This window comes from Gadus morhua, chromosome 23 (genome assembly GCF_902167405.1).
Source record: "Gadus morhua chromosome 23, gadMor3.0, whole genome shotgun sequence".
Taxonomy (NCBI): Eukaryota; Metazoa; Chordata; class Actinopteri; order Gadiformes; family Gadidae; genus Gadus; species Gadus morhua.
In genome coordinates, this window is record NC_044070.1 from 5,896,925 (window position 1) to 5,922,727 (window position 25,803).

The 25,803-nt window shown below is 43.9% G+C and overlaps 3 protein-coding genes across 3 annotated transcripts; 1 reads left to right on the forward strand and 2 right to left on the reverse strand.

Moving 5' to 3' along the window:
- Positions 1-5,272: 5,272 nt before the first annotated feature.
- ppp1r3g (protein phosphatase 1 regulatory subunit 3G) lies at positions 5,273-7,577 on the reverse strand. The gene has a single exon (XM_030349062.1). The coding sequence runs from the start codon at positions 7,461-7,463 to the stop codon at positions 6,570-6,572; it is 894 nt and encodes a 297-aa protein (XP_030204922.1). The 5' UTR covers positions 7,464-7,577; the 3' UTR covers positions 5,273-6,569.
- Positions 7,578-8,805: 1,228 nt separating this feature from the next.
- On the reverse strand, positions 8,806-14,234 carry cyb5a (cytochrome b5 type A (microsomal)). Its single transcript, XM_030349063.1, has 5 exons — positions 13,795-14,234; positions 12,517-12,645; positions 11,359-11,388; positions 10,397-10,431; positions 8,806-9,452 (listed from the first exon to the last, which is right to left on the reverse strand). The coding sequence occupies exons 1-5, from the start codon at positions 13,930-13,932 to the stop codon at positions 9,368-9,370; spliced, it is 417 nt and encodes a 138-aa protein (XP_030204923.1). The 5' UTR covers positions 13,933-14,234; the 3' UTR covers positions 8,806-9,367.
- Positions 14,235-15,813: 1,579 nt separating this feature from the next.
- On the forward strand, positions 15,814-25,410 carry c23h18orf63 (chromosome 23 C18orf63 homolog). Its single transcript, XM_030349760.1, has 14 exons — positions 15,814-15,957; positions 16,451-16,579; positions 16,988-17,066; positions 17,303-17,359; positions 18,118-18,229; positions 19,282-19,323; positions 19,945-20,021; positions 20,243-20,355; positions 21,278-21,374; positions 21,548-21,633; positions 21,938-22,124; positions 22,730-23,569; positions 23,767-23,850; positions 25,023-25,410. The coding sequence occupies exons 2-14, from the start codon at positions 16,452-16,454 to the stop codon at positions 25,158-25,160; spliced, it is 2,040 nt and encodes a 679-aa protein (XP_030205620.1). The 5' UTR covers positions 15,814-15,957; position 16,451; the 3' UTR covers positions 25,161-25,410.
- The last annotated feature ends 393 nt before the right edge of the window (positions 25,411-25,803 follow it).

The following is a 25,803-nucleotide window of genomic DNA, read 5'->3' on the forward strand; positions in this document are numbered from 1 at the left end:
GAGAAATGTGCTAGATACACAAGTTCAGGTAGACAGATAGACTGACCGGGAGATGACTGCAGTCAGCTACTGGACAATATGACCATATTTGTGATGGAAAATTGATTTTATTTGACATTACCAATGAAATGCCTGCAAACAGGGAGGTTCTGTAACATCATCCAATAGCTATGTTGTCATTTAACTGCATTGTCCACAATCAATCCCAGACGACAGACCGTGGGACGTGTGCCTCCGATGGGTGCAGTTGGATTCCGCTTTGACCTACGGAAGAACACAGTCACACCTTGCAGTCACTCCAACTTTTGTCTTTCTTTCTAGTTTCTAAGTTCAACTCATCATTGCTAGCACTGAGCGACCAAATAAATTCATGATATATCTTCTCAACAAAAGCTGCATTTGTTTGTTCTTCTTATAGTGAAAATCTACCATCCAGTTTGTTTAATACTGTCTGATAGCAGAATCAACAGACCATTCTGCATCAGCGGCAGCTATCTTTGTTATTGTTAAAAATGCCTCTATGGCGCTCCCCTGCAACATCTTCATATTTATCCCTTCTCATATTAGATCAATGGTTGGTATAGGTCGGTCCAGAGTGATAGATATAGCAGAGTGGCGACACTTCCATTGGACTCCATTGTAGCGCCTACTTCCGGGGTATGGAGCCTCGCATAGTTCCAAACATCCATTCTACGGCGTTGGACATCATTCATTTCCATTGCTGGCCGGTAAGTTGATTAAATAGCTCCCTCTCTTGAATTGTCAACTCTCTATATTATATCAGAGGGCCTTTATGATGCATACACTGATCTTTATTTGTATGTGCACAGCGTAATTATATATATTTTTATCTTGGTAGACGACCGATTTTCAGTCATTGCCTGCTTGTTAGTCAGCTCGATTTCACCAGCTGTGAAGGCATCACTACACCAGAAGTTCAGTAGTGAATCTCTGACAACTTTTATTCCGTTAGTTATTGATGTAGGATTACTAGGAAAGCTTAATAAGGTTGATTAACAACAGGTTTTATTTAGGTTTAATCTGCATCATTTGACGGTGTTAGCTAGTCAGCGGAGTACTGTGCGTCTGATGCTATAGATCAGTCATACTCAAGTAGCGGCCCGCGGGCCTTTTGTGGCCCGCGGGGTGTCTATTAATGGCCCTCGAGCTGTTTTGAAAAGTTTTTTAATTATAAAAAAAATAAAAAAAATAATAAAAAATAAAAATCGTGCTGGGTGCTCTTATTTTGAAACCGCGCGCCGCGATCTCAATACGAGGCTGGGGGTTGCAACAATAAACAGATAGCACTCCAGCCCACAGACCGCTCCACCCTCCCAAACTCGAGGCAGACAGTCCATCTCAGCAGCAGTCAAGGCCGATTTAGGGTCGTTTTAGACGCAGAGACGTAAGCACGTAATTTACACAAGGGACTTGTTTTAGACAAGTTTTGATTTACGGTTCCTTTAAGGTTCCTTAAGGATTGCGCGTGTTGCAAGGGGATTCTCCGCCAGAACAGTAGGGGGAGCAACGAACGAATCTGTGGGCGTGGAAGTGGAAATCGCTGGCTTGTTTATATTTATAATTATCATAATTCGTTCTTGTGTTTTCTTCTTCTCCTTCTTCAAAATTCTTCATTCGCTTCTGTCACGGCCTTTTAAAAATGGCGCTATTATGCTGTAAAACCGGAAATGTGAGACTCCTGAAAGGATGTGGTTAGCTGGCCAATCACAGTCTTTGCGAGCTGCGTAGGGCCGTAGTGTTTTAGTCGCATAGTCAGGAATTTTGGCCGACGCACTTAAGCACGTAAGGGGGGATATTTTACCACGCAAGGGGGGGTTATGTATCTTACGTGCTTACGCGTTACGTCTAAAACAGAGCATATATCGGCCTCAGTCACACGTATACCGACCGGCCCCTTGAGTCACTTAAAAAATTGTTTGTGGCCCCTCATCATTTCTACTTGAGTACCCCTGCTATAGATTAATTAACAGCGCCCGCGGAGAGGGTGCTGATGCGGCTGATGTCCATGGCCGACGGCGCGGGGTTGCCACACACCCCCATCCTCAGCAGCAAGCCGGGGGTTCCTCCGGCTAGCCCTAGGCAGGCGTCCCTTCGGGATACTGCGTCCGCGTTGCCGTGAGCCCGTCCAGGCCGATGGACCACCTGGAAGCGGTAGTCCTGCAGAGCCACGAACCAGCGCGTCACCCTGGCATTGGTGTCTTTGGCCGTCTTCCGCGGCGCTCGGTCCGCGGCTCCCCCCCTCCCGGGAGGCGGAACTGTTCCTCCGCACAACCGCTGGGTGACTTGATGGTTCTCCAGGAGTTCTGTGTGGTCGTACACCGTTCGGGGGTTGGTTCCAGGCGGATCGGATGCAGCGGTCTATGACGAGCCGGTCCAGCATAGGGGGACCATCGCCTTTTACGAACCACCGCTCGGCCAGCCGGATGAGAGGGGAAATCTGGCTCCTCACTGAGCCGAGCGGGTCGTAGGTCCAATCATGGTAGCGTTGAGCCTGGGCGGGGAGGCTGTGTCCATAGTGGGCGAAGGATGGCCCGTTTGAGCATCAAGTAATGCCCCGCCTGGTGGGGGGTGAGATCCCGGTAGGCACGCTGTGCTTCTCCGGTCAGGGAAGGCGCTAGGATGTGGCCCCACTGGTCCGCTGGCCACTGTTCGCGTTCCGCGGTCCTCATGAATAGCCTACCTCAAGGTACGCCTCAACGTCGTCGTCCGGTCCAATCTAAGTCAGCCGCTTCGTGGGGGGGCGGCGTAGGCAGGTTCCCGAGCGAGCAACTCGGCCATCTGGATCATGCATCTCCGCAGCATGTCGATCTCCTCGTCCCTCGCTGCGGGTTGTCCGGCAGGCTGCATCGTGGTCTGGGTTGGGTTGTAGTCAAGGGATCGCGTTGCCTGCATTCTCCACCAATGGGGCAAACCCCTCGTCGTCGGCTGGGATTTCTCAATGAGATGCTCACACAGGGTTGCAGTGCAACGATTTATTTCGACCCGCTCAAGAAAAACGGAAAGAGGAATATAACTTAGGTTCTTCCACAATGGGGAATAAGGGTGCGGGGGCCGCCTGGTAAGGCCCGTTCTCGTGGTCGGCGGGGTCCTGTAGGGACTACCTGCCCGCATAGAGGGCGCTGTTCAGGGTGCTGAGGCGGCTTGTCCATGGCTGACGGCGTGGGGTTGCCACAACGCACACCTGTTCACACATTTGTTGTTCTTGTTTCCGCGCATGACTAACTTTGTTTTATTTATTGATACCCCCTGGCTCTACTTTGCTGTTCTTGTTCACACTTACTGTATGTTTCCTTTGTTGTTATTAGTCATACTTGTTCCCAGTTGTTTTTGGTTCCACAAACCTCAGCCTGATATATTATGGGGGTAGATTTGTGTCTTTATTATGCAATCAAAGATAATAGGTTTGAGAGCAAAACTTTCCACACTGCAATCAAAAAATAGGTTTAAGAGCAAAACTTTCCACACTGCAATCAAAAAATAGATGTGAGAGCAAAACTATCGACACTGCAATCAAAAAATGTTTTATTGCAAGATAAATTAATGTGATAAAAAAAATATTAATGGGAATCCAAAAGTTTTGTTTGCAAACCCAAAAGTTTTGTTTGCAAATCCAAAAGTTTTGTTTGCGAATCCAAAAGTTTTGTTTGCGAATCAAAAAGCTTTGTTTGCGAATCCGAAAGTTTTGCTTGCGAATCCAAAAGCTTTGCTTGCTGTTGAGCTGAATCTCGTGGGCGGGACCTACGCCGAAAGATGTAAGACACGTCTCTATTGGCCAGTCTCGATCGGAGTGACAGCTTGGCAACATCCGAAAAGCCGCGGCCCCCCGACCGCCTCCAGAAGCAGATTGTCGGCCTGACGGACAGGGTGTTCGTTTGTGCCTCTCAATCCGCAGCGGCGGTCAACAACATCGCCCTGCTCTCCTCTGCCATGGTCTCCTTGTCGGCTGACAGGGAGGCCTACGGAATTTTCAGGGCGCGCAAGCGCGCGCACGGGAAAAGCCCAGAAGGCGAAGCCTAGACGGCGTAGCCTAAATGAAATAGAACTCCCTCTCTCGTTACTAACTGTGGATGTTGCCAAGCTGTCACTCCGATCGAGACTGGCCAATATCTTTCGGCGTAGGTCCCGCCCACGAGATTCAGCTCAACAGCAAGCAAAGCTTTTGGATTCTCAAGCAAAACTTTCGGATTCGCAAACAAAGCTTTTTGATTCGCAAACAAAACTTTTGGATTCGCAAACAAAACTTTTGGATTTGCAAACAAAACTTTTGGGTTTGCAAACAAAACTTTTGGATTCCCATTAATATTTTTTTTATCACATTAATTTATCTTGCAATAAAACATTTTTTGATTGCAGTGTCGATAGTTTTGCTCTCAAATCTATTTTTTGATTGCAGCGTGGAAAGTTTTGCTCTTAAACCTATTATTTTTGATTGCATAATAAAGACACAAATCTACCTCCATAATATATGATATATGTGCTATATCACATGCTGCATCCTCCTTTGTAGCGTGCAGATGTTAAGCAGTGGAATCTATATTTGCTGGAGGGTTTTATAATCAGTTGTCCATTTTATTTTTATTGCTTTTTTAATTGTCTCCTTTCCTCTCTGTATTCGTCTCTTGTTGACACTTAGATATATATACACGATATTCATCCCTGCTCCTTCACTATGTTGTTGTTTTTCTAGTTGGATACACACACACACACACACACACACACACACACACACACACACACACACACACACACACACACACACACACACACACACACATTCTTGTTGTCTCACTCATTGTTTAATAAAAAAAACACTGTTTCATTCATCCAAGCATAATGATTTGTTATTCTTTAATATATTTGATACCCTGTGTATGGCTTAGTCTTAAAGTATCATGGTTGTGTGGTCAGCTCCTGCCTCATCAGAAGAAGTTGCCTGGAAACTAAATGCTAAATGAACTGTTGCTACTCTGCTTTCTCAATCGCTCTCTGACCACGGGTAAGTGAATCGGAATTACAAGCAAAATCAAGGAAATCCAGTAGTCCAAAGAACATCTTGAATAGTCTATGATTTCAGAACAGATGGTAAAAGTTAAGGTTAAGCCACTAAAGTCAGTAGCCTAGTGCTACCCATGCTAACACGAACGTGAAGCTTTCCCCCAAACTTAAAAACGTCTAAGTAGCTTTCAGTTGTCACCCTACCACTCCAAATGAAAAACGGACATTTACAAATATGCAACAATAGTCAGAAAAGTACTTGGGTATGTGTTTTTTTAATTTATATTTACGATTCAATATTGCAATCGCTGCTGTCAGTCCCATAGAAGAACATGGCAGCGCGGCGTGTTTGGAACTATACAGGCTTACATGAACCACGTGACCACCCCGCCGCCGAGATCAGAGAGGGTCGCAACTCTTCTCTCAATGCTCTGAGTCGGTATATTAGATACTGTGCAGAAACCTTTTGGTATGGGAGGGGAGCCGGAACTTATCAGAGCAAATTAAACATGAGCTCGCGAGATTCTGTTGTAGTGCTTGAGGATCTCAATTGTTCTGAGATATTGGGTAGACTGCCCTTTAGATGTTTTGTTTTAGTTGATTCCAGCTTGCTCCATACAACTTGCCTGTAAACACACAAGCATCTGTGTTCCTAATATTATTATTGTTTTAGAATTATGGGGTTAAAATTTATAGATCTAAACAGGTACGATGATGCAGAACTGGTGCGAAGCATCAGATCAGCTTAATAGGTTAAGGGTTGTCCTGCTTGAACGCTTACTGGCCAATAATACAGCCATCAGAGCCAGTCCCAAGCTAAACCAATCATATCTGTGCAATGGTCACCTGGGATACGACCTATGGATCATATCCCGATCATCCCAATTCAATAGCACAGCAGTTTTCAATACAATGGACCCTTGTGACGATAAGGCATACTGTATAACATGACCATGAAATTATATATAATTGATAACAGGCATATGCGGGTCGATCGATGAGGTGTATGGACCGAGGTGGGGCCCCTGGTGTGTTTGCTCAGCTCAGTCCGTACAGAATTCATTAACCAGAAGCCTTCTGCAGAACGGGAGATAGGGGATAGGGGGCCGCCAGTAAGGCACTGGTCACTCTCCATCTGATTCATGGTACATCCATTCTTACTTTTTTGGGTATGCTTGTGGCATGTGAGCATCCCAAGCATGTATAGCATTATTAGCTTCATCCTGTCTTGTCTTCTTCAAAAAATAAATCCATTGAACCATATTTATGTCAGTCCCGCTATCTTCACATGGGGTTTTAAAGTGACTTTCAATTCAGGCGAATATTGGCAACAATGAATAGTTTTAATAAAATGTTACAAAAATTGTATTCAAACTTTTGGAACCTAACGGTAACAAGACATCATAGTTGGAAGTCATGCCCCTTGCGTGACCCCTGCAACACGTTTTAGAACACAGGGCCACTGAAATGTCGAAAAATTAGGGAAATTATTACAACGTGCGAACGAAGCGCCACCATAATGGAGCACCATGGCGCGCACGGTCTCCCACACTTCAGGTGGCGTGGAAGGCCGCGCTGACGTAAGGCGCCGCGCAGCTGGGGAAACAGTGGTGCTTGAGAGTGTAGTTCTTCCCTTCGTTGTTGTCCCAAAAAACACCCTCGTCACACTGTAGGTATACGGCGAAACTGACTGAGGAACTGGGGTCTAGGAAGGGCGGTGTGTACATGGTGAAGGTAAAACGCTCCCCGACCAAAGCTGGCCTCTGTGGATCCGCGGCCAGGGCCTGGGCCTGTGCGTCCACGTGGGAGAGCCAGTCGTTGAACGTGTATCTCACACCGACCTCCTGGTTGGGAAACGTGGCGCCCACTCGGATCTGCCCCCGCACGTCGAACTGGGTGATGGTGATCTTCTCGAGACAGACCCGCTGGTCTCGAACCCTTGTCTCGAACCCGCTCGACTCCGCCGGCTGCGGGAAGCACCGGACCAGGCGGTCCATGGTGAGGGCCGACTGGAACAGTTCGCCGACCCCAAGGAGGTCCTGCTGGTGCTGCGGGTAGCTGTTCAACCTCGACAGCACTTTGGTGGGGACTTGGGGGTCTTCGAGCGTGTTAAAGTGCTTGACGCTGGCCAGGTTCAGACCGATGGAGTCGGCGAACTTGACCCGCTTCCTCCCCTCGCCGTTCGCGGGGATGTCCTCCTCGAAGAAGCTGGCGGGTAAAGACTTGGCTCTTCTTCGGTCATTCATGCGCTTCTCCAGCTGATACGAGTCCAGGTCGTCTTCCCACTCGTCGCCGTCTTCTGCCTCGTCTCTCCACCCTCCTCCCGCCATGTCACCTCCTCCATCCCCGTGCCCCCCTGCAGCCTTCATGGAAGAGCTCGGTCCCGGGGCAAACGGCGGCGGCTGTCCTGCGCCGTTCGGCTGGAGAAGTGCGTCTTCGCTGGACATCGGTGCGGTGCTGGTGCCGCGCACCCCTTATCTGTTCCTACCCGGTCACAAGTCCGCGTAGTGCGGGCTGGTGGGTTACTGTTGAGCTGACAGGTTGACAACTTTAAAGAGACACGCCCCCCCCCCCCCCCCCCCCCCCTCTTAACGTGTTGTGATCTTAAACGGCAGCGGTTGGGATCGGAAGGCATTGGGGTTATGTCTACTTTATACGAACACGGCGCGTAATGTTGTTACAATGACGTCATAGTGACGTCACGTCGTCCGGTTACATAAACACAGACTCTCCTATTTATATGTGTCAATCGGTCCCTCTCCGAAATGAAACAGTCAAGAATACTGTGGCGACTCCTACGGGGTCGCGCAAGGGATTCTAAGGGGTTCAACTGTCATAGGGGTTTGGACCTTTGCGGGGCCCCCAGGTTGTGTGTGTTGGTCAGGTGTGCCGTGTTTCTGTTATGTTCGTTGTGCGTTCAATAAAGCCAACTCTCGGAGTCGTGCGGAGTAAGGGGCACGAGAGTTGCACAACCGTTTAACCTGGGCTCCCGTCTCGTCCTTCCCGTGCTTCTGGCCACAATACATTAATTCAACCTTTTTCCACTTGTAGACTCCATTGGTGATTTTTTTTTTGTTATTGTTTCTCTGTAAACAAGTAGGCCTACCAAGAGTAGGCCTGCCGAGAAACTGTAGCCAGGGACATCTATGACGTCAGTGCGCCAGCATTCTGATTAGGTAACCGGACGAGTATGACGTATGTCTATTTGTATCATGCCTCTCGGTTTATTGATATATCGTTATGTTTAACACAAAACAATATGCTGCTGGCGCACATCTTTAATGACACCAAAGATCCCCAAAATCAAAGAATGACCATAACAAGCTGTGAAGCTTTTTTTGGCCCTTTCTCATAAAATAAATCATCACTTGCCGAATATTGAAGAAGAAGTCCAACACATATCGGCTGTAGCCTTACTTCAATGCAACCTATCATCTTGTGGAACATGTTCACTTGTACTTTTACCACCACTAGATGGCAGTGCTAGTCTATAATTGAATCTGTATTTTATGCTGGCTACATATTTAACAAATCCCCTGTCAAGCCTCCGCCCTGTTGCTCCTTGGGGTATTGAAAGAAAGGTTTTTGGGTTGTTTTTTAGTAGTTGATGACAAGTCATGCCTATGTTTCCTACATAAGGAAACATTAATTTAGCTACACAGAGGTAACCGTATAATTTAGCAAAATTCAGAAATGTAAATGATCAGTATAGCTACAGTATAGCTACAAACGTCTATTGTTTCCAAATGCAGTCTGGTTGTATACAGTAATAATCACACGTAAACTTGCTTTGTTGAAGATTGCATTTTTTATAGTGTCAAAAAACACATACATATTGGTAGAAAATTATACATGCATTGCATTGCTTGAGAATCTTGAATTAAAAAAGGACATTCATATTTAAGTCATGGAATGATAATAAATGGGTGAAAGTTTACAACGTGATAATACAGTGGTTTCTACATGATTAAGCTTGGAAATTCTACTAACAGTTCTGCTAAATTAGCCAAATAGCATAATAGAGTTATGTTAAAGATAGATAGCACATTCAAATATAGAGTTACCCTAGAATAGGAACATCTTCCTCATCTTGTACATTGCATCTTCCTGCCGCAAATCCCATGAAAACAACTTCATCCAACCTCTAGAAACTCTATTTCTACGCTCTAAAAATGTCCTGATCAAATCACATAGCCGGCAATGAATATCATTACTTCTCTTGCATGGCGGCGCTGTGTTCAATAAAGCACATGGTCCCATCTCCAGATAGCGGCCATCTTGGTTCAGGGGGACAGGGACGGACGGACTGTGGAATGTCCCCATTCAGTTGGTGATCGGGGCGTACGTGAGGTCACTGCTTCTCTGCGGTACACATGCGGTACAGCAGTGTGGCAGCCAGTGCCGCCAGGAGGGGGATCAACCAGCTAGTCCAGGAACTGGGGAACAGACACCAGTAACAGCTAGTGAGATACAAAACTACTGCTACGTCCTGTTTATTCTTTGTCATAGTCAATCAATTATCAGTCACTATTGATTGGATGGACTTTTGTGGCCCGGCAGAGATGTAGAAACAACCTAGAAAGCATTTAATGATCCAGAAGCGGGCGGCAGCGTCTGTACGTTGGTATGAAGCCGGGGCTATGGCAGCCTGTTGGTGAAGCCCTAGTCTGGCTGAACGGAAGTGGACAGCGTCTATTGCCTAGCGTCGAATTTCACCGCTACTCCTCCCCTTCCGGATGCTGGCATTTCCCCCCGGGACTATTTTGCATGGACACCGCTGCTGCTTCCTGGGCTTAGCCCCGCCCTAGATGATTGTGATTGGTTTAAAGAAATAAAAACAGGCCCGCCCAGTTTCCCCACGGATAGACGGCTCGAGGTAGCGTGGTTCCAGACCATTCTACTTGCTGTAGTTTGGTCTGGCTTTGCAAGACTAGTGAAGCCCTGACTGCATTTAGCACGCAGTTCATGTATCAGCCTTTAGGGGTCCCGCGATGCAGAAAAAAGGGCACCATTCTGAGTCAATTAGAACAAATGTGATTTGATTCTCATAATATCGAGCAAGTACATCGTTTCTTTGTTCGGTTAGGATGTTGGTTACTTAGTTCATCTACATTTTATGTATTTGGAGAGGTCCCTTTTCACCGTTTTATTTAATTAATAATGTGTTCATAGTTGAATATGGATGAGGTTGGGCCATAGACTACATTCAATTCCTGCCCTCAATGTGGCCAATATGGATAGTTACTGCTGCTGGCGGTCTCCGAAACACAAAATATGCGGCTTCATAATGGCGTTAGTAAACCAATTGGTGATACCAGAGACGCTACGTCTGATTTTGTACAGTCTGGTGGGTATGTTCGTTTTGTGGGTGTACATGTACCTCGTTTGCACGGTGGCTACGTTCAGATATGGGTCCTGCAGCAGAGCAGAAAATAAACATTACAGAAATACAACCAATGACAACAAACCAAATATACAACAAAGGTATGGGACTCACCTCTCACAGTGACACAGGCCAGGAAACATGGTTAACCCCTTAAGCAGAGTATGACCGTAAACTGATTTACCATAACCCTCCAGCTAAGTGCATAACAATAATAATACTTATTATAATATCCTAAAGACCCCCAGAACCAAACATCCAGTCTAATTCCACTCTGATGTTAACTATGGAGCCCTTCCTCACTGCAGACGGAGCCGTAGCGCCTTGCGGAGCTCTAGCGGTTTGTGCCAAGGTGTTGTTGTGCCTTGCGTTCGGGATAAAGTTCAGCATCCGTAGCCAACAGCCTCGCAGGGTTAGTTGGTAGCATCACCGTACATACAGAGTGGGATCACCATGTTTAAGTGGAAAGACAATTTTTCTCGTAAAAATATGCACGTAAATTATAGCACCCATTGCAAACCCTTGAGTAGGAATGCAGAAGGAGAGATCCCTCCTCCCAGGGATGGAAGGAGGGATCTCTCCTTCTGCATTCCTACTCAAGGGTTTCTTCTTTGATAATAAATTTGATTATTGCCCTTTTTAGGGGTGTCATAAATAAATGACCTGCAACGCCCTTTTGAGACAGTAACTGTGATTAAGGGCTATACAAAATACAACTGACTTGACCCGCAATCATTCTTCCTCCCATACAGAATTCAGCAAGGAAAGCCCTACATGGCGAGCTGTGACAACGTCCCTCACAAAGTCTTTTGCCCTCTGTCGTTCCTTACTGGACACTAGGAGTCCACATCTTAAACAGGACCGATTGGATCCATTTGGCCTGTTTCAGGGCCATGATAGAGGGGCTCCTAGAGAGCACAGGGGTGATGGCTAGACAAATAGAAATCCATTTCACTTACCTGTGGTTTAACAATCTTTTCTCTGTCCTCCTGCATAGAGAGACAGAGACAGAGAGAGACAAAAGACAGAGACAGATGGAGCGGTAGATAGAAATGGGAGAGTGAGAAGGGAGAGGTAGAGAGAGAGAAAGAGATTGTGAGAGAGAGAGAGATTAGTGCTAAACAGGATTTTATGGTGTTTAACCACCGGGTGCCATAGATTTAAAATGTGTGAAGGAAGTCAAAAAATCGAATCTGCCTTTTCAATATTCTGCCATATTGCCATGATTCACTGAAGTTGTGCATAGACTCGTGCCTACAACGCAGGGAAAACTCAACAACCAGTCAATTCAGGCTTTTTGGCATTCAGGCCAATGATATTATTATAATATATTATATATATATTATTATTAACAACACCCTGCATGATATTGTGTGCAAGGTTAACATTAACAACACCCTTTATGATTTTCTGCTGATGAAGATCTCTATCTCGAGCTACGGAACCCCCTCCTACTTCGGTGTGACAACCTCTCTACCTTGCTTTTTCCATTCATCTGTATTAAGTTATGTAGCACATGCTTTATCCAACTGTCTGACAAAGGATTTTAGATCCATACCACATACCAATAAACCTACATTGCACAATGCAATTTTTCCCTTTAGCAGCCTCCAGTGGCTTGAGTTGTAGCAACAGTTAAAGCTATATCATTTTCTAACAGAATTAAATGATTGATAGAGAAAAAATATCTTTATGCATTAACTTGTTGTTTGCGTTCTTCTCTTGGGAAAGGATGATGATGAAGTAGAAAAGTAAGGTGTAATTATTACACCGGGGTTAGACATCTTGGTCAAGGACCCCTACAGGTAGGCTTCAGACACAGGACTAAACCCAGTGCATTTCACCCTCACAACACGCAAGCCTCCGTACACTATGGGGCAGACACTGACATAATTGACCACAGTGTTGTTGCACTGTGTAATACGGGTAAGCGCCATTTAAGAGTTGGTGGCAAGGATGTGAGGTGCGGGCGTGGCGAGAGGGGCTCCTTTTAGAGTGTAAAAGAGATTAAACACATGTTTTGCGTGGCTCTGAAAAGTGTCTCCTGGTTAATATCCTGTTACTACATACTATTATTCTCCTCTGTGGATCGAGGTCACCAACTTCCGCCAACTCACCGGGTGCAGCTCTCCAATCTTCATGTCGGCCGCCATTTCCCTGGCGTCGGTCGAGTGGCCAACGTCCTCGAAGCTCTCGGTGGCGTCCCCGCCCGCCTGCTCCCGCAGAACCTCCTCGCCCCCAGGGTGCTGTAGGGGAGACACGATGGACATGCAGAAACACCATCGGTTTGTCATCATGTCCCGTTCATCATACCACCGCGTTCATCCTTAATGCAGTGGTCAAGGGCAATTTAGTTGTGCGTTGGAGGTATGCAAGAAGAGTTTAACTCGCCTGTGGTACCGTGTAGCTCAAAGGAACCAGAGCACCATGGTCATGGTATTACCCCCATTCACCAACAGGAATAAAAGTTTGAATCTCTGATTCTTGCGTGTTAGAATGTATTATTAAGTTATTCTTAAATGAGTTGGTGCCACCCTATTCCTACAAGACGGTTTGAGGAACCCTATTTACAGAATGAATGGTGGCTATCAACATATACTTTTTTTAATTAGTAATTATTATTATAATATTATTATTATTATTATTATTATTACTACTACTACTATTATTATTATTATTAGGGACTAAATCGATTTGAAGGGATATCAAGGATTAGCCTACATATAATGGGAGTGCACATGTCACACACATAATTCCTATAAGGTATTGGCAACACGTCAGCCTAGGGGTGGTGCTATGGGGTTTTATGAATGTGTGCTAGAGTTGATTGTACCCAGCAACTATTGTACGTCAAACAGGTTCAAACGCGCATGGCGTTTCAGTATTTGCTATTATGTTGATCATCTATCATTAATTAAAATCATTCCTTCGTCTGCTAGTAAAAAAAATAGCAGTGTCAACAATGTACTTTTGTCTAAACCTACTAAACGACAACTTTTGCCCACTGGACATTTATTCACCTCTATTGGTTATGTGGACCACTGGGTACACACGTTAAAGAAATGCGGTCCATTGTTCTGTAAAGCAAACACTGAATAAAAAACCGTCCACTATGTAACACAATATCTTCATGTTTGACTTTCCTAAATTACAGTATTGAATCATCTGAATTCACCTATTGGCATGAACAAAACGCCAATGTATCGATCAGATCGTATTGTATTATAGACTCACTTTATGGTCTATAACGTGACAGCGGATAGCCATTCAAACACCCGACAATGTTATTGGGTTTCTCTCTTTAAGATTACGGTAAAAAAAAAAACGCAGCCTGGACGTACAAGATATATGCGAGAAGTTATAAACAATATATGTTCCTGTGTCTGGGATCTCACCTCCTCCAGAAACTTGGTGACATCGTACACATTATTGTTGATGATAATCCATGTTGATTTGAAGGTATTCTGCTCCTCGATCTCTGACAGTCGGTAGTATTTGACAGCCTCTTGCTCGTTTTCCGTCTTTTCCCCCATTTTTAAGTCACAACCGCAGTCGAAACGTGACTATAAGTCTTTCTAGTTATACAATCGTAGAGATATTTAGGAAGGGTGACTTTGCACATTCGCGACGCGACATTTAACCCAGTTCAGAGCAGAGAGCCGAAGTTTGGTGGTGTGTTTGTGGAGTTACTAACCGCTCCGGCGACACCATTTGCTGCTGGATCAATGGGCGTGCTACTTCTAGGACCCCTGATTGGTGCGCTACTCGGTCAGTTATGTATGGCCTTGGTGGGGACTAGGGGCAAAGGTTCACAGACAGGAGTGCACTTAATACCAAGTATGCGAATTAGGGACTCGCGGATTTGGAAGTTCGCACTTGGCAAGTCACACTTCCAAGGACGGGAGTACGCCCCTGGAACAGCAGCGGACTCGATGACGTCGCCACCTCAGCATCTGTTAACTGTGCTACGGCCTCACGTAGGCATATAGCTGCTGAATATAAATGAAAAGTTATTTGTATTCACACGGCAAGCCAGCTGTACCCTACATATAAACAATCAGTGGCTTGATGAGTTGAGTGAACGATTGTATGAGATTGCCGTTTCTCAATTGTCCTATATAGCCTATTATTATATTATTGGAGAGTAGGCTATTGATATAAGAATTACGAACGAGCGAGAATAGAATAGAAAAACACACACACACACACACACACACACACACACACACACACACACACACACACACACACACACAAACGATCAGATGGATCCGACCGGGATTTCCGTTGCCGATGCGATGGGTTTCCTCTGTCAGCGACTAAATACAAAATAAAAAAATATATAAAACAAAACCCCTCTTACATTTTAAAATAATAGTATGTAAATATGTTGAATGAATAGGCCTCCATCTTTGTTATACTTTTAAAATGTTCTTATATAGACTATTTTATAGCTTACTGATATTTTAAAACAGGAATGCGAAAGGAGAAATGCATCCTGGGATATTTAATGGTCCCAGTCGGCCAATAGAGTGGCGAAGTCACGCCCTTTCCGGTAGAGCTCATGGGACCTATGAGATCGAAAAATATGAATGGGTGTCAATCATGGAGAGAAAATAATTATTTTCTGGTCCCAGTCATTATATGCCCTGGATTACACATATGTGGTTTTTGGATTTAAAGGATAATTTTTCATGCATAGAGTTCGACCGTTTATTGTGCAATTGTTCAGATAAAGGCTGTAGAGAAAACCAAACGAGAAAGACTACACGGCTCGTATGACGCTCCCTGCGACTGGCGTGGAGAAGACCGAAAATCTTCCCATCGGCCTAACTGAAACTCAGGGCGTGCCCCGATTTATAATGGTTTTCACCTCTTTCTATGGTTTTATCCTCGCCTTGAAAAAAAGTGGTGAAGTGGAGCAGAGAGATCGCCATCTCTGTACCGAGTTCCAAGTGCGGGTGTGGTGACGACGTATATCTTATGCGTCGAGAGCAGCGAAGAGCTGTAGTTCACAAAGCGGCCTCACATGAAACCTAAAATTACCAAACTTCTTCACGAACATTTTTAGTTTTCTTTGCATGAAAAATTATCATTTAAATCCACAAACAACATATGTGTAACCCAGGGCATATAAAGACTGGGACCAGAAAATAATTATTTTCTCTCCATTGACACCCATTCATATTTTTCGATCTCATAGGTCCCATGAGCTCTATCGGAAGGGGCGTGACTTCGCCACTCTATTTAAAAACGCATCAAGAACACTTCCGGGTTTTACGACAGTACTTGGTACGTACGTACTTGGGCTACGACTGATGACTTTTCACAAGAACGCAACACCTTATTATTATTATTACCAAAACCCTCATTATGTTAAAAGCAAACTTAAATTGAATTGATAAATTAGTTTATTTCAGAAATACACATATCAACATCTTTGGCGGGAGAAACTCGGAGGCAGTTGTCTCCTCTTGCTGACGTCACTGTACTTTTCCGCCATTCTTTTCATATTTAACGTTCCATCACGAAATATCGAAAAACCCTTTTCTTCACAGGTTTGTGTTTGACAACCATATGGTTCTAGTGGTCCACTCGACTATCACAGCAGATATTAAGAGGGTTTACTGTATGGTTATTCTAAGTGATATAAGTTTAAATCCTCCAATACGTATCACTTGTAATTATCACTGCATAACGTGGAGGCTTCTGCATCGCCTAGCATCGAAATGACTGCCTCCATTTAGGAAGCATACAAGCAAGCATCTGAATGTTCTTTATGGAGATAGTAGTAATGTTTTTTAATCATCTTCTTCTTGAAAGTATTGTGGTGACATTGTTTCGATGATACTGGAACAGCATTTCTCCTACGAGATGGAATATTTACTTGATTTAGGATTTTTCAATAACTTAATATGTCAGAGCACGCTGAACAAATTAATCCAATAACGCATTCTGATGTACCAGCCCTATACTCTACATTGATTTTATATGATGTAGTTAACATCTTATTTTAATGATTTTTTTATTGTGGCTCTGTCGTCTGTCTAGTATGAGTGCAGGCAGGGAGCAGTCTCTGTTCTTCATCAGTCTTCCCGACCAGAGGAAGCTGTGTTCGGTCTCGCTGTCCCTCCAGGTGAGCCCAGAGGACCGCAGGAACCAGCAGATCACAACCTGCAGGTATGGAGGAGGCTTACCCGGTTGGGCCTGCTTTTTTTACGTCCCTTGGCATTGGTAATAGACAAAACTGATAAGTAACCACACTTTGATCCATAAATGTATCTTGTTGGGGCCACACGTTTGTGAAGCCTGCTATGACATCTCTGTGAAAATGGTTAATTCAGGTGCCAATATTCCCAGTCTATCCAGAAAATAATGTTAAATAATTGACAGAAATTAAGAAATGAATGTTTAATAATTGACAATGAAAGTTAATGGATTGTCGAAGAAATCAGAAACACAAAAGTATCCATTAACGTTTGTTTGTTTGTGTGTGTGTGTGTGTGTGTGTGTGTGTGTGTGTGTGTGTGTGTGTGTGTGTGTGTGTGTGTGTGTGTGTGTGTGTGTGTGTGTGTGTGTGTGTTCTAGGGAATTGGTGCTGCTGTACTCTGACATTTTCGCATCTCCTGCTTTGAATTCCTTAACGGATATCTGGCTAATCATGGCTGTAAGACTGACGCACACACACACACACACACACACACACACACACACACACACACACACACACACACACACACACACACACACACACACACACACACACACACACACACACACACACACACCAACATCTGTCCAACTGTTATTTCTTCATCTGTATTTAATTCACTTCCACAATTCATTGTGTAAGTATATTAGAGGCATGCTTGTTGTGACGATTGCAAGTAACTTCTCTTTCAGATGCCATTTTATAAGAAAGGGATCATCCAAGCTTATGGGCACCGACACAACCTCCAGGTAAGTGCACAGATAGATAGAAAGACAGTGCAAATGTTTTCCTTACATTTCTGTATCAATGAGTAGGAATCGACCGATATATCGGTCGGCCGATATTATCGCGTTTTTTACGTGTATCGTATCGGCCGATACGCGGCTGATTTTCGCCGATATATATATATTTTTTTAACTTATTTCTTTTACTTGTTCTACCTCACCTGTTTTTAATATTTGTTAAATATTGTTCATCTACTTTTTCTTACTTGTTCTACCTCACCTGTTTTTACTATTTGTTAAATATTGTTTTTTATATTGAAGTTCAATAAATGTTCCTTTTTTTAAATTGAGACTTGTAACATTTGTTATCAGTGTAATTTTTATGATTGAGGGAGCAAAAGCAGTATCGGCTCTAAATATCGGCTATAAATATCGGCTCAAGAAAATCGGCATCGGCGTATCGGCTAAGGCTGATGAAAAAATATCTGTATCGTATCGGCCCTAAAAAATCTGTATCGGTCGATCCCTATCAATGAGTTATACATTATTATTGACATATGATATGTAATTATATATGATATGTTAATTGTGCGTGTGCGTTACTTCCAATAAAATAAATTCCAACATGCTTTTCTAATAAGAGGAGGTCTTTCGTGCTGTTTGTTGTTGTGTGTGTGTGTGTGTGTGTGTGTGTGTGTGTGTGTGTGTGTGTGTGTGTGTGTGTGTGTGTGTGTGTGTGTGTGTGTGTGTGTGTGTGTGTGTGTGTGTGTGTGTGTGTAAAGCTTGGTACACCACAGTGTGTGTTGCCAGGTATTCTTCAGTGCTGTATGTCCTACTCCCTGACCACAAGACTGGCCCCCTGCTGGAATAAGGCTGGACCTTACCTTCTCTCAGGTACACACACAAAGCACAGGCTGTGTGTGTGCAAAGCACACACACAAAGCACAGACCAAACAGACCGACCATATCTCGGTCTGTTTGGTCTGCCTTTCTGCCTGTCTGTGTAGGCACGGTATACACATGAGCCCTCATCATTATAATGCTAGGGCTTGTTTCATTGGTTCACTGTTTAACCCATGTTTTATCACATCAGATGTCTTAAATAAAGTATTGCCTCTGTGCTTACCAGCCTTCACCTTGTACCCACTTTATATCTGATATGGAATTGCCCTATGGCCTCTGTGTGTTGATGTGTTGGTGTGTGTGTTCATGTGTGTCTGGTTAACACACAAACACTCAGTTTAAACTCATATAAACCCTTATTGCAGCACACATACTGTCACACGTACACACACACGCACAAACACACACACATAAACACAAAACCTGATCAGACAAACAAGGAACTATCTGTTTGAACCTCCCGTGTGTGTGTGTGTGTGTGTATGTGTGTGTTTGTTTTATGATAAGAGCCCTAAGAAGGCTTCTCTATCCTTGGACTTCAAGGTCAGCATAATTGAAACCTTGTCCTGTAAATCTGTGTCCACATTTAAACAAAATGGTTGCAATTTCTCTCAAATGTCCCTCATGTGTGAATACCAGATGATATTTAAAGGTGATTGGCTATGTAATGCTCTATATCGGCGTTGTCTCTATCAGATCAGTGTATTCACTCAATCTCATTTAGATAAACCTAATCGGGTGAGACTAGGCAACACCTTGTATTCCTCTCTTGCTGTGATTCCAGTTGAACTGGCTGATGCATCTTAGTATTACATCAACTTCAGGACATTGTAACCAGTTAGTAGTTAGACATTCATAAGTATGAAATATTGAATTCAAAATCCAAGTCAAATGTCAAAATCATGCCAATATCGCCCTTGGAATATAACATCTCTGATTTCTTCATTCACAGAGTAGATCAGTTAAACTACAGACCTCTTGAGTTGTAAGTGTGTTACACAACCTTAATTACCAAATGACGTTATTTCCGTCTTCCTTGCCAGGAAAGGAGTTTCTGACTGAGAGTGGGAGGATGAACGCTGTCCGTAAGTTACAGTATGGCACTCATTGCATCAGCATTATCTCCAAAGCACCGTGGAAATAATATCTTATTTCTCACCTACTGCATTCCCAGTTATATTATTCAATACTTCAACAACGAGACACAGAACAAATCATCTAGCCACTATAATAACTATATTATTAATAATGAATTGATTATCTTACCTAAGATCTAATCAATCTGTAAGACCTAACATTTGGTTGAATCTAATCTTGAAGGATCCAATCTAATTCCTCCCATGTTTTTTCCCAGAATGATAGATAGGTGTGTAGTTTTCATCCATCAGGGGAAGTTAAGGGTAATGAGCAGCTTTCATGAAGAAATCCTGTTTTTCTTGTGTTGAATTGTGGAAGTTGGATACAATCTGAATTCCTTTCCCTGTCATTTAACCCACTCTTGCTTACAGCTCCATTGTTACCATCAGTTATTGGATAAGATAAACATGGCTCATCTGCTATAATGCTGCCACCTGCTGTTCATGGCTGACATGCCATCGTGTACCTGTGTGTGTGTGTGTGTGTGTGTGTGTGTGTGTGTGTGTGTGTGTGTGTGTGTGTGTGTGTGTGTGTGTGTGTGTGTGTGTGTGTGTGTGTGTGTGTGGTAGGCATGGAGTTGAACGCTAGTGCAAACCAGATATGCATTTGCGTTGAGGCTAACACTGTTACACTGCCCCCAACTAAAGTGAGTTAACACAGTAATGCAAACATGTGTTTTATTATACCATTAAGACATTTACTGATACTCTCAGGCAGATTTATGGCTGTCTATTTATGTCTTATTTATGTGTGTGTGTTTGTGTGTGTGTGTGTGTGTGTGTGTGTGTGTGTGTGTGTGTGTGTGTGTGTGTGTGTGTGTGTGTGTTTCTGTGTGTCTGTGTGTGTCTGCGTGTGTGTGGGTTCTAGTTGGAGGACTTTGACTTTCCGCCCATGGTTCTGAGGAGCTTCTCCAGTCAGATGGGCGGGGTCCTTCACACCTCTACAGGGGGGCCGTCCAGCTGGTGCTACGTCCTGCCCAGGTACCCCCCCCCCCCCCCCCCCCCCCCTGATTGGATCAGACTTACTGTACTATTCACCTGGGGGGTCATTTACACATGGGGACTGTCAGCTTCTGTTGCATACACTACTGTTGTTCAAGTCTTTATACTTTCTATTTTATGTATTTCTGTTATTCTAAATTCTCTGATATCTTTGCTTGTAACCATGAGGCTGCAGTCAAAGAAAGGTTTGCGCGTAAGAATTGATCTTCTCCTGAATACTTAGTACATTTGTTATGTTGACACTGACAATAAACTTTGTAAGGTTGTGTAACCTTGTAATATAAAAAACGCATCCACCACTTCACCCGCTTGGTTATTTGAATGGTATGTCAATGTTCGCTATGGGTTTCCCCACCCATAATGGAGCTTATGCAGGCAGGTTGGACGTACGATTCTCCTACAACGGTTCTGTGCAGACAAAGGTCGCAACCAGTGATTATTTTCATAGTAGATTGATCCATCAATTGTCATTTTTGTTAATCGATTAACATTTTGTCTGTAAATTCTCGTAGATAATTGCGAAGGCCATCTCAAGTTAGCAGAGTCCAAAGTGTGCTTGATTAAATGTCTTAAATTTGCTTGCTTCATCTGAGTAGCAGCCTGGAACAACAACAACCTTTTATAACAATCCATAAAAAAGTATTTTAATTGAACTGCATCATTAAGCAGAAAATGACAAACAATAAGTAATCATCAAAGTTAGATTTGTATGATTTTCTATCAACTAATAAATTAACTGTTGCAGCAGACTTTGTTGCAGCAAACATATTTTGAGAGATGTACTGGAATTAAACAATGTAAATCATGCATTCAGACAACTCACAACTCACACACTACCAATATCTACCAGAGAGAGGCGCCAACATCGCAAAATGTAATATCTACTACTTTTGTGTTTCAGTATGAAGAGAGGACAGATTATTAGCATTAGTCATCAACTGCCCATCGACAGCCCATTCAAGTGCTACCAAGACCTACAGAAACACTGGCACAGCCTGGTACACACACACACACACACACACACACACACACACACACACACACACATACTAATAAACGTGCATGCATGCACAAATATACACATTACAATAGACAGACTCAAACAGACATACAAAGTTTTGTTTGTGTGTGTGTGTTTATCTATTTATGTATGTGTGCATTTGTGTTTCAGTACGGCTACAATCTACCGGAGAAGAGAGTTGAAGAAACAATCTACTGCAGTGTTTACTTTAAATTGGTAGGAGAAAGACTCTTCACGTATCCTTTCAACTTTAACAATCTTCTTAATTCATCCAGTCATCCAAAGTAATTGATCAACAGTACGGAATTAGATATTTGACATTTTTTTGATATCTTTCCAACAAATTTATATTAATTTCTTTCTATGTTGAATTAAGTTTGTCGTTTGTTCTTTCTTTCCTTCTTTCTTTCTTTCTGTATTTCTGTCTCTTCCTTTGATGTCTTTATTTCAAGCCTATATATACCCACAAATGTTAGTCCTATACTCAAAGTCCTGTGCTCCAAATCTTAGAGTTCAGTCTTTGACTCGCGTCTCCTCCAGTTACCCTCTGAGCTGTATTAGACTGCAGCCCGTGCACTGCTGTCCCAGGGACAACCTGCAGGGGGCAATCTACCCCTTCATATCAGACCTCGTGGACAGACTGCAGAGTATCTGTGGCCTACCAGTCCGTATGACCAGTCAACCCTGCTACCCCACCAGTAGTCTGACCAGCTCAGGGTCAGCACAGGTATGCATGAAGACACACACATACACACACTCCAACACATTGCACACACGAAAACACAAATTTAAATCATGTACATGCAAACCACAAATAACATAATTTCACAAATGCCATAAGTCTTACATGTTAGCAGTTACCTTAACCAGTTGTAAAGCCGCACATAATCTTCAATATACATGATGTGACGAATAGATCGCAGACCATGCCATTAGTACTGTCTTCGACAAGCAAGTTAAATGAAAGGACATAGCAGATAGAAACACTGTTTGAGCATTAAAAAGCAGAAGGTAGACGTCATTATGCCTGATCGAGGAACATTGTAGTAATCTCCCAATTAACTTTCTTTGGAAGCTAAAATTCTCATTTAAATGACAGTCCTTGATCTGTAAATTAAGTAAAAACAGATTCTTGTATAAGTCAATTAACGTTTGTTAATAGATAGAGTGAATTTTGGTATAATTAATTTGCACAACCTAGCAATTACCTAATATATGAACCATTGTTGCTCACAAAAACGACATTCAAGCAAGATAATGAGATTCTTCTCCTCCCCCCCCCTCCTCTCCTCCACTCCTGTTTTCCCTTCTATTCCTACTGCCCAACCCCAGGTGTTGGATGGTAAACCGGTCAACCTTGCCACCAGATCCGCCCTCCATCCAGTTCTCACCCAGCTTCCTGCCCCAGCTGCCCCAGCTGTACAGCCCTCGTTTGGGCTACAACTGCCAGGCAGGTCCCCTGTGTCCCTTCAGCCTGGAGGTGGCAGCCTTGGAGGGCGAAGGGAGGATGTGTGCGTAGGGGTGGAACATGAAGAAGGAGTTTACCGGTCTAACGGCACTCAAAGGCAGACCTTGGTTCAGGGGAGAGGGAATACTTTCTCCGCCTCTGCAACCACTGCATCCTCGCAGTCCCCATCTCCCTCAGCACCCCCCCTCAAGCTGGTCCCCGTCTTCAGGAACAGGGTTCTCACCCGCCACGTCGACGTGACCCAACTCCTGGCCCAGGAACAGGAGAACCAGAGGAGGGGAGGGGCAGCGGAGGGCGGGAGAGCCACACTGGCCACCTACACCAACAAGAGAGCCGCGCCTGCTACCTCATCTCCCTCCCCCTCAGATCTCTGCTTGGCATCCTCCTCGTCCTCGTCCTCTCTTCACTCCTCTTCGTTTGTTTGGTCCCAGAGACCCCACAATCCCATAGGACCTCCCCCACCTTCCCTCCCCAGCTTCACCCATCGCTCCAAATCAAGGGAGGTCAACACCCACCGACTGACACATGACCGCCCCCCTGAAGCCAATCCCACCTCAGCTCCCGTCCCTAACAAACAACCAAACACCAAGATGAACCCCAGCGCCAGCAAGATGGCTGACGTCAAGTCTGGATGTGAAACACAACCGTTGACCCTCAAGCCTCCTGCACATGTTGTACAATTCGATGTTCCCAGCGACAAAGGAGTGAGTACAACTCATTGGATGCTACCTAGCAGAGGTTTAAAAACCGTTTGTGACTAATGTTCTACGAATGCACTCCGATATATGTTATAGCCGAGTACCGCTTTCTCCGGTACAAAATATTTTGGGCAGGGAAATTCCTTTAAACATAAAGAATACATGTCATTTTTATTTATAAACATATAAACATTCCACTCCAGGGGGAGAGTTTTGAGTCCAAGCCGAAGAGACTCAAGCCGAAAATACAAGAGGTGGATGTGGAGTGGATGGCCAAGAACAACCAGGTGCCACCCGGGGAGAGGGGGGGTGATCAGAGAACACACATCGCTCTGTTCTCCCGAACAAAGTGCTTCCCTTCCGTCGCTTTATCCATCATTTCTCCTTCCAGGAATTTATCCTCAACTTTGTCATTCCCATATATTTCCTTTCCTTTTGACCTTCCTCCTCCTTTCCGATTTCTCCTTTCTACCATCTGTTCTTTATTACAGTTTTCCTTCCATATTTCCTTCCATGGTTGGATTCTTCCATCCTTCTAAACTATTTCTAACCCTTGCATATGTCCTTCCTTCCTTGTTCCTATCACATTCCATACATTACGTGTCTGAAAAGCCAAAGATTCAAAATGAAAGCCAAAAGTCAGAAAGTCTCAGCATGCAGACAGCTCTTCTCTCTGTAGATTAAGAATGCATTTTCAAAGAGATAGGTCATAAATTAATAAAGTCGGGGACTAGAAGGCCACTATAACTAACGATTCATATCAGGATTTGGGGAAGAGTTATATCAGTGTAGACAGAGGGTTTAGTACTACATACATATACGCTGTGTGTTAATGCATGCGTGTGTGTTTGTGCATGTGTGCATGCGTGGGCACACGCCGGTGCATGCGTGTGTTTCACCATAGTTTCCCTTTAAAAACGAGGCAGTTAACAGTGTTGATGCGATGGAGTGTCTGGGGGAGACTGCAGAGCTTACATAAACCTTGTGTAGATAACAGCTTCATCCATCACTTTAACAACGCACCATTTAACAACCTCAACACACTCATTTTCTCCAGCACTGACCATAACCACCAGTATACCCGTCACAGGCATTCCCCAGAATCACCAGCTCCAGCTCAGCACCACTGTTGTCGTAAAGTGGGTGACTTTGTTTAGACTTTGTACGCCCATGGATTTATGGGAACTTCAATGTGTGTTTGTGTCAGATTGTGTTTGTGTTTGTCTGTCAGTGTGAGTGTGTATGTGTGGATCTGTTTTTCCTGTGGTTGTGGTGTTGTGGTGGATCATTTTTACGAGAGGGGCACTGTTGATGTTAGGAATTTATAGGTGTTATGCCACAGCATCTTAACCATCTAAGTTAAATACTTAATACCCCCCCCCCATCTCTCTCCCCCCTTTGATCTTTCTCTCTTCCTCCATCTCTCTCTCGCTCTCTCATTCTCTCTCTATCACGCTAGCTATCCAAGGTGAACTCTGCAACCCTATTGGCCTGGCTAAGAGGAAGGGGCGCTGCCGTCCGTGTGAAAGACAAGAAGGAGGAGCTAATGTTGAGGGTCATGGGCTGTTTGGGTGACTTACATACACATGCACAGTGATAATGAAGATTCTCAAAAATGGTTGATTTGAAACTCATTACTCATTACATTACTACGTTCGAAAGTAATTGCACATCACAGGTTCCATGTTTTGATTACACGTTTCTCCTTTGCTTATGGTTTTTGATTGGTGGTTAATGCCCTAAATCCTACTGAAATACTTATACTTTATATATATATTCATGTTAATGTTGTACTTTTGGTTTAATTGATACTGAAGCTTGGTTGTATTAAAGGAGGTTTCAAATAATTTGTTGCTTGGATGCACTTTCTGATTGTGAAGTCAGTAGCTGGCTGGGTGAAGACTGTCGGCCAGAGTCAGCTTTTTCCATGGAAACCAGTCCCACTGATTTCCATGCAGTGTGTGTGTGTGTGTGTGCATGTATTTCTGTACGTTGTGTGAGTAATAATCAAAATAAATATGGCTAGCCTCTGTAAGGCATATAAGTTCTTTCTGTCTTTGGCCACAAAAACTGTAATACTGACAACTAATGTGGATTTTTTTGTTAACTCCACATTACAGTTTGTCCATACAACTATGCAGTATTTCCCAATTGAGGTTGTGTTTTCCCCTTGCACTCAATCACACACTTTAACGACATGTTGCTGTTGAAACGTACACATGAATTACACCATCCCCCCC

Bases quoted from the DNA above. Each gene is read 5' to 3' on its own strand.
- ppp1r3g (XM_030349062.1), bottom strand. From the start codon at position 7,463: ATGTCCAGCGAAGACGCACTTCTCCAGCCGAACGGCGCAGGACAGCCG.
- cyb5a (XM_030349063.1), bottom strand. From the start codon at position 13,932: ATGGGGGAAAAGACGGAAAACGAGCAAGAGGCTGTCAAATACTACCGA. The intron at 10,432-11,358 runs GTAAGTGAAATG...GCTCTGCTGCAG, and splicing joins AAAAGATTGTTAAACCACAG to GACCCATATCTGAACGTAGC. The intron at 9,453-10,396 runs GTACATGTACAC...TCTGTTCCCCAG, and splicing joins GTAGCCACCGTGCAAACGAG to TTCCTGGACTAGCTGGTTGA.
- c23h18orf63 (XM_030349760.1), top strand. From the start codon at position 16,452: ATGAGTGCAGGCAGGGAGCAGTCTCTGTTCTTCATCAGTCTTCCCGAC. The intron at 21,634-21,937 runs GTATCCTTTCAA...CGTCTCCTCCAG, and splicing joins GTAGGAGAAAGACTCTTCAC to TTACCCTCTGAGCTGTATTA. The intron at 23,570-23,766 runs GTGAGTACAACT...ATTCCACTCCAG, and splicing joins ATGTTCCCAGCGACAAAGGA to GGGGAGAGTTTTGAGTCCAA.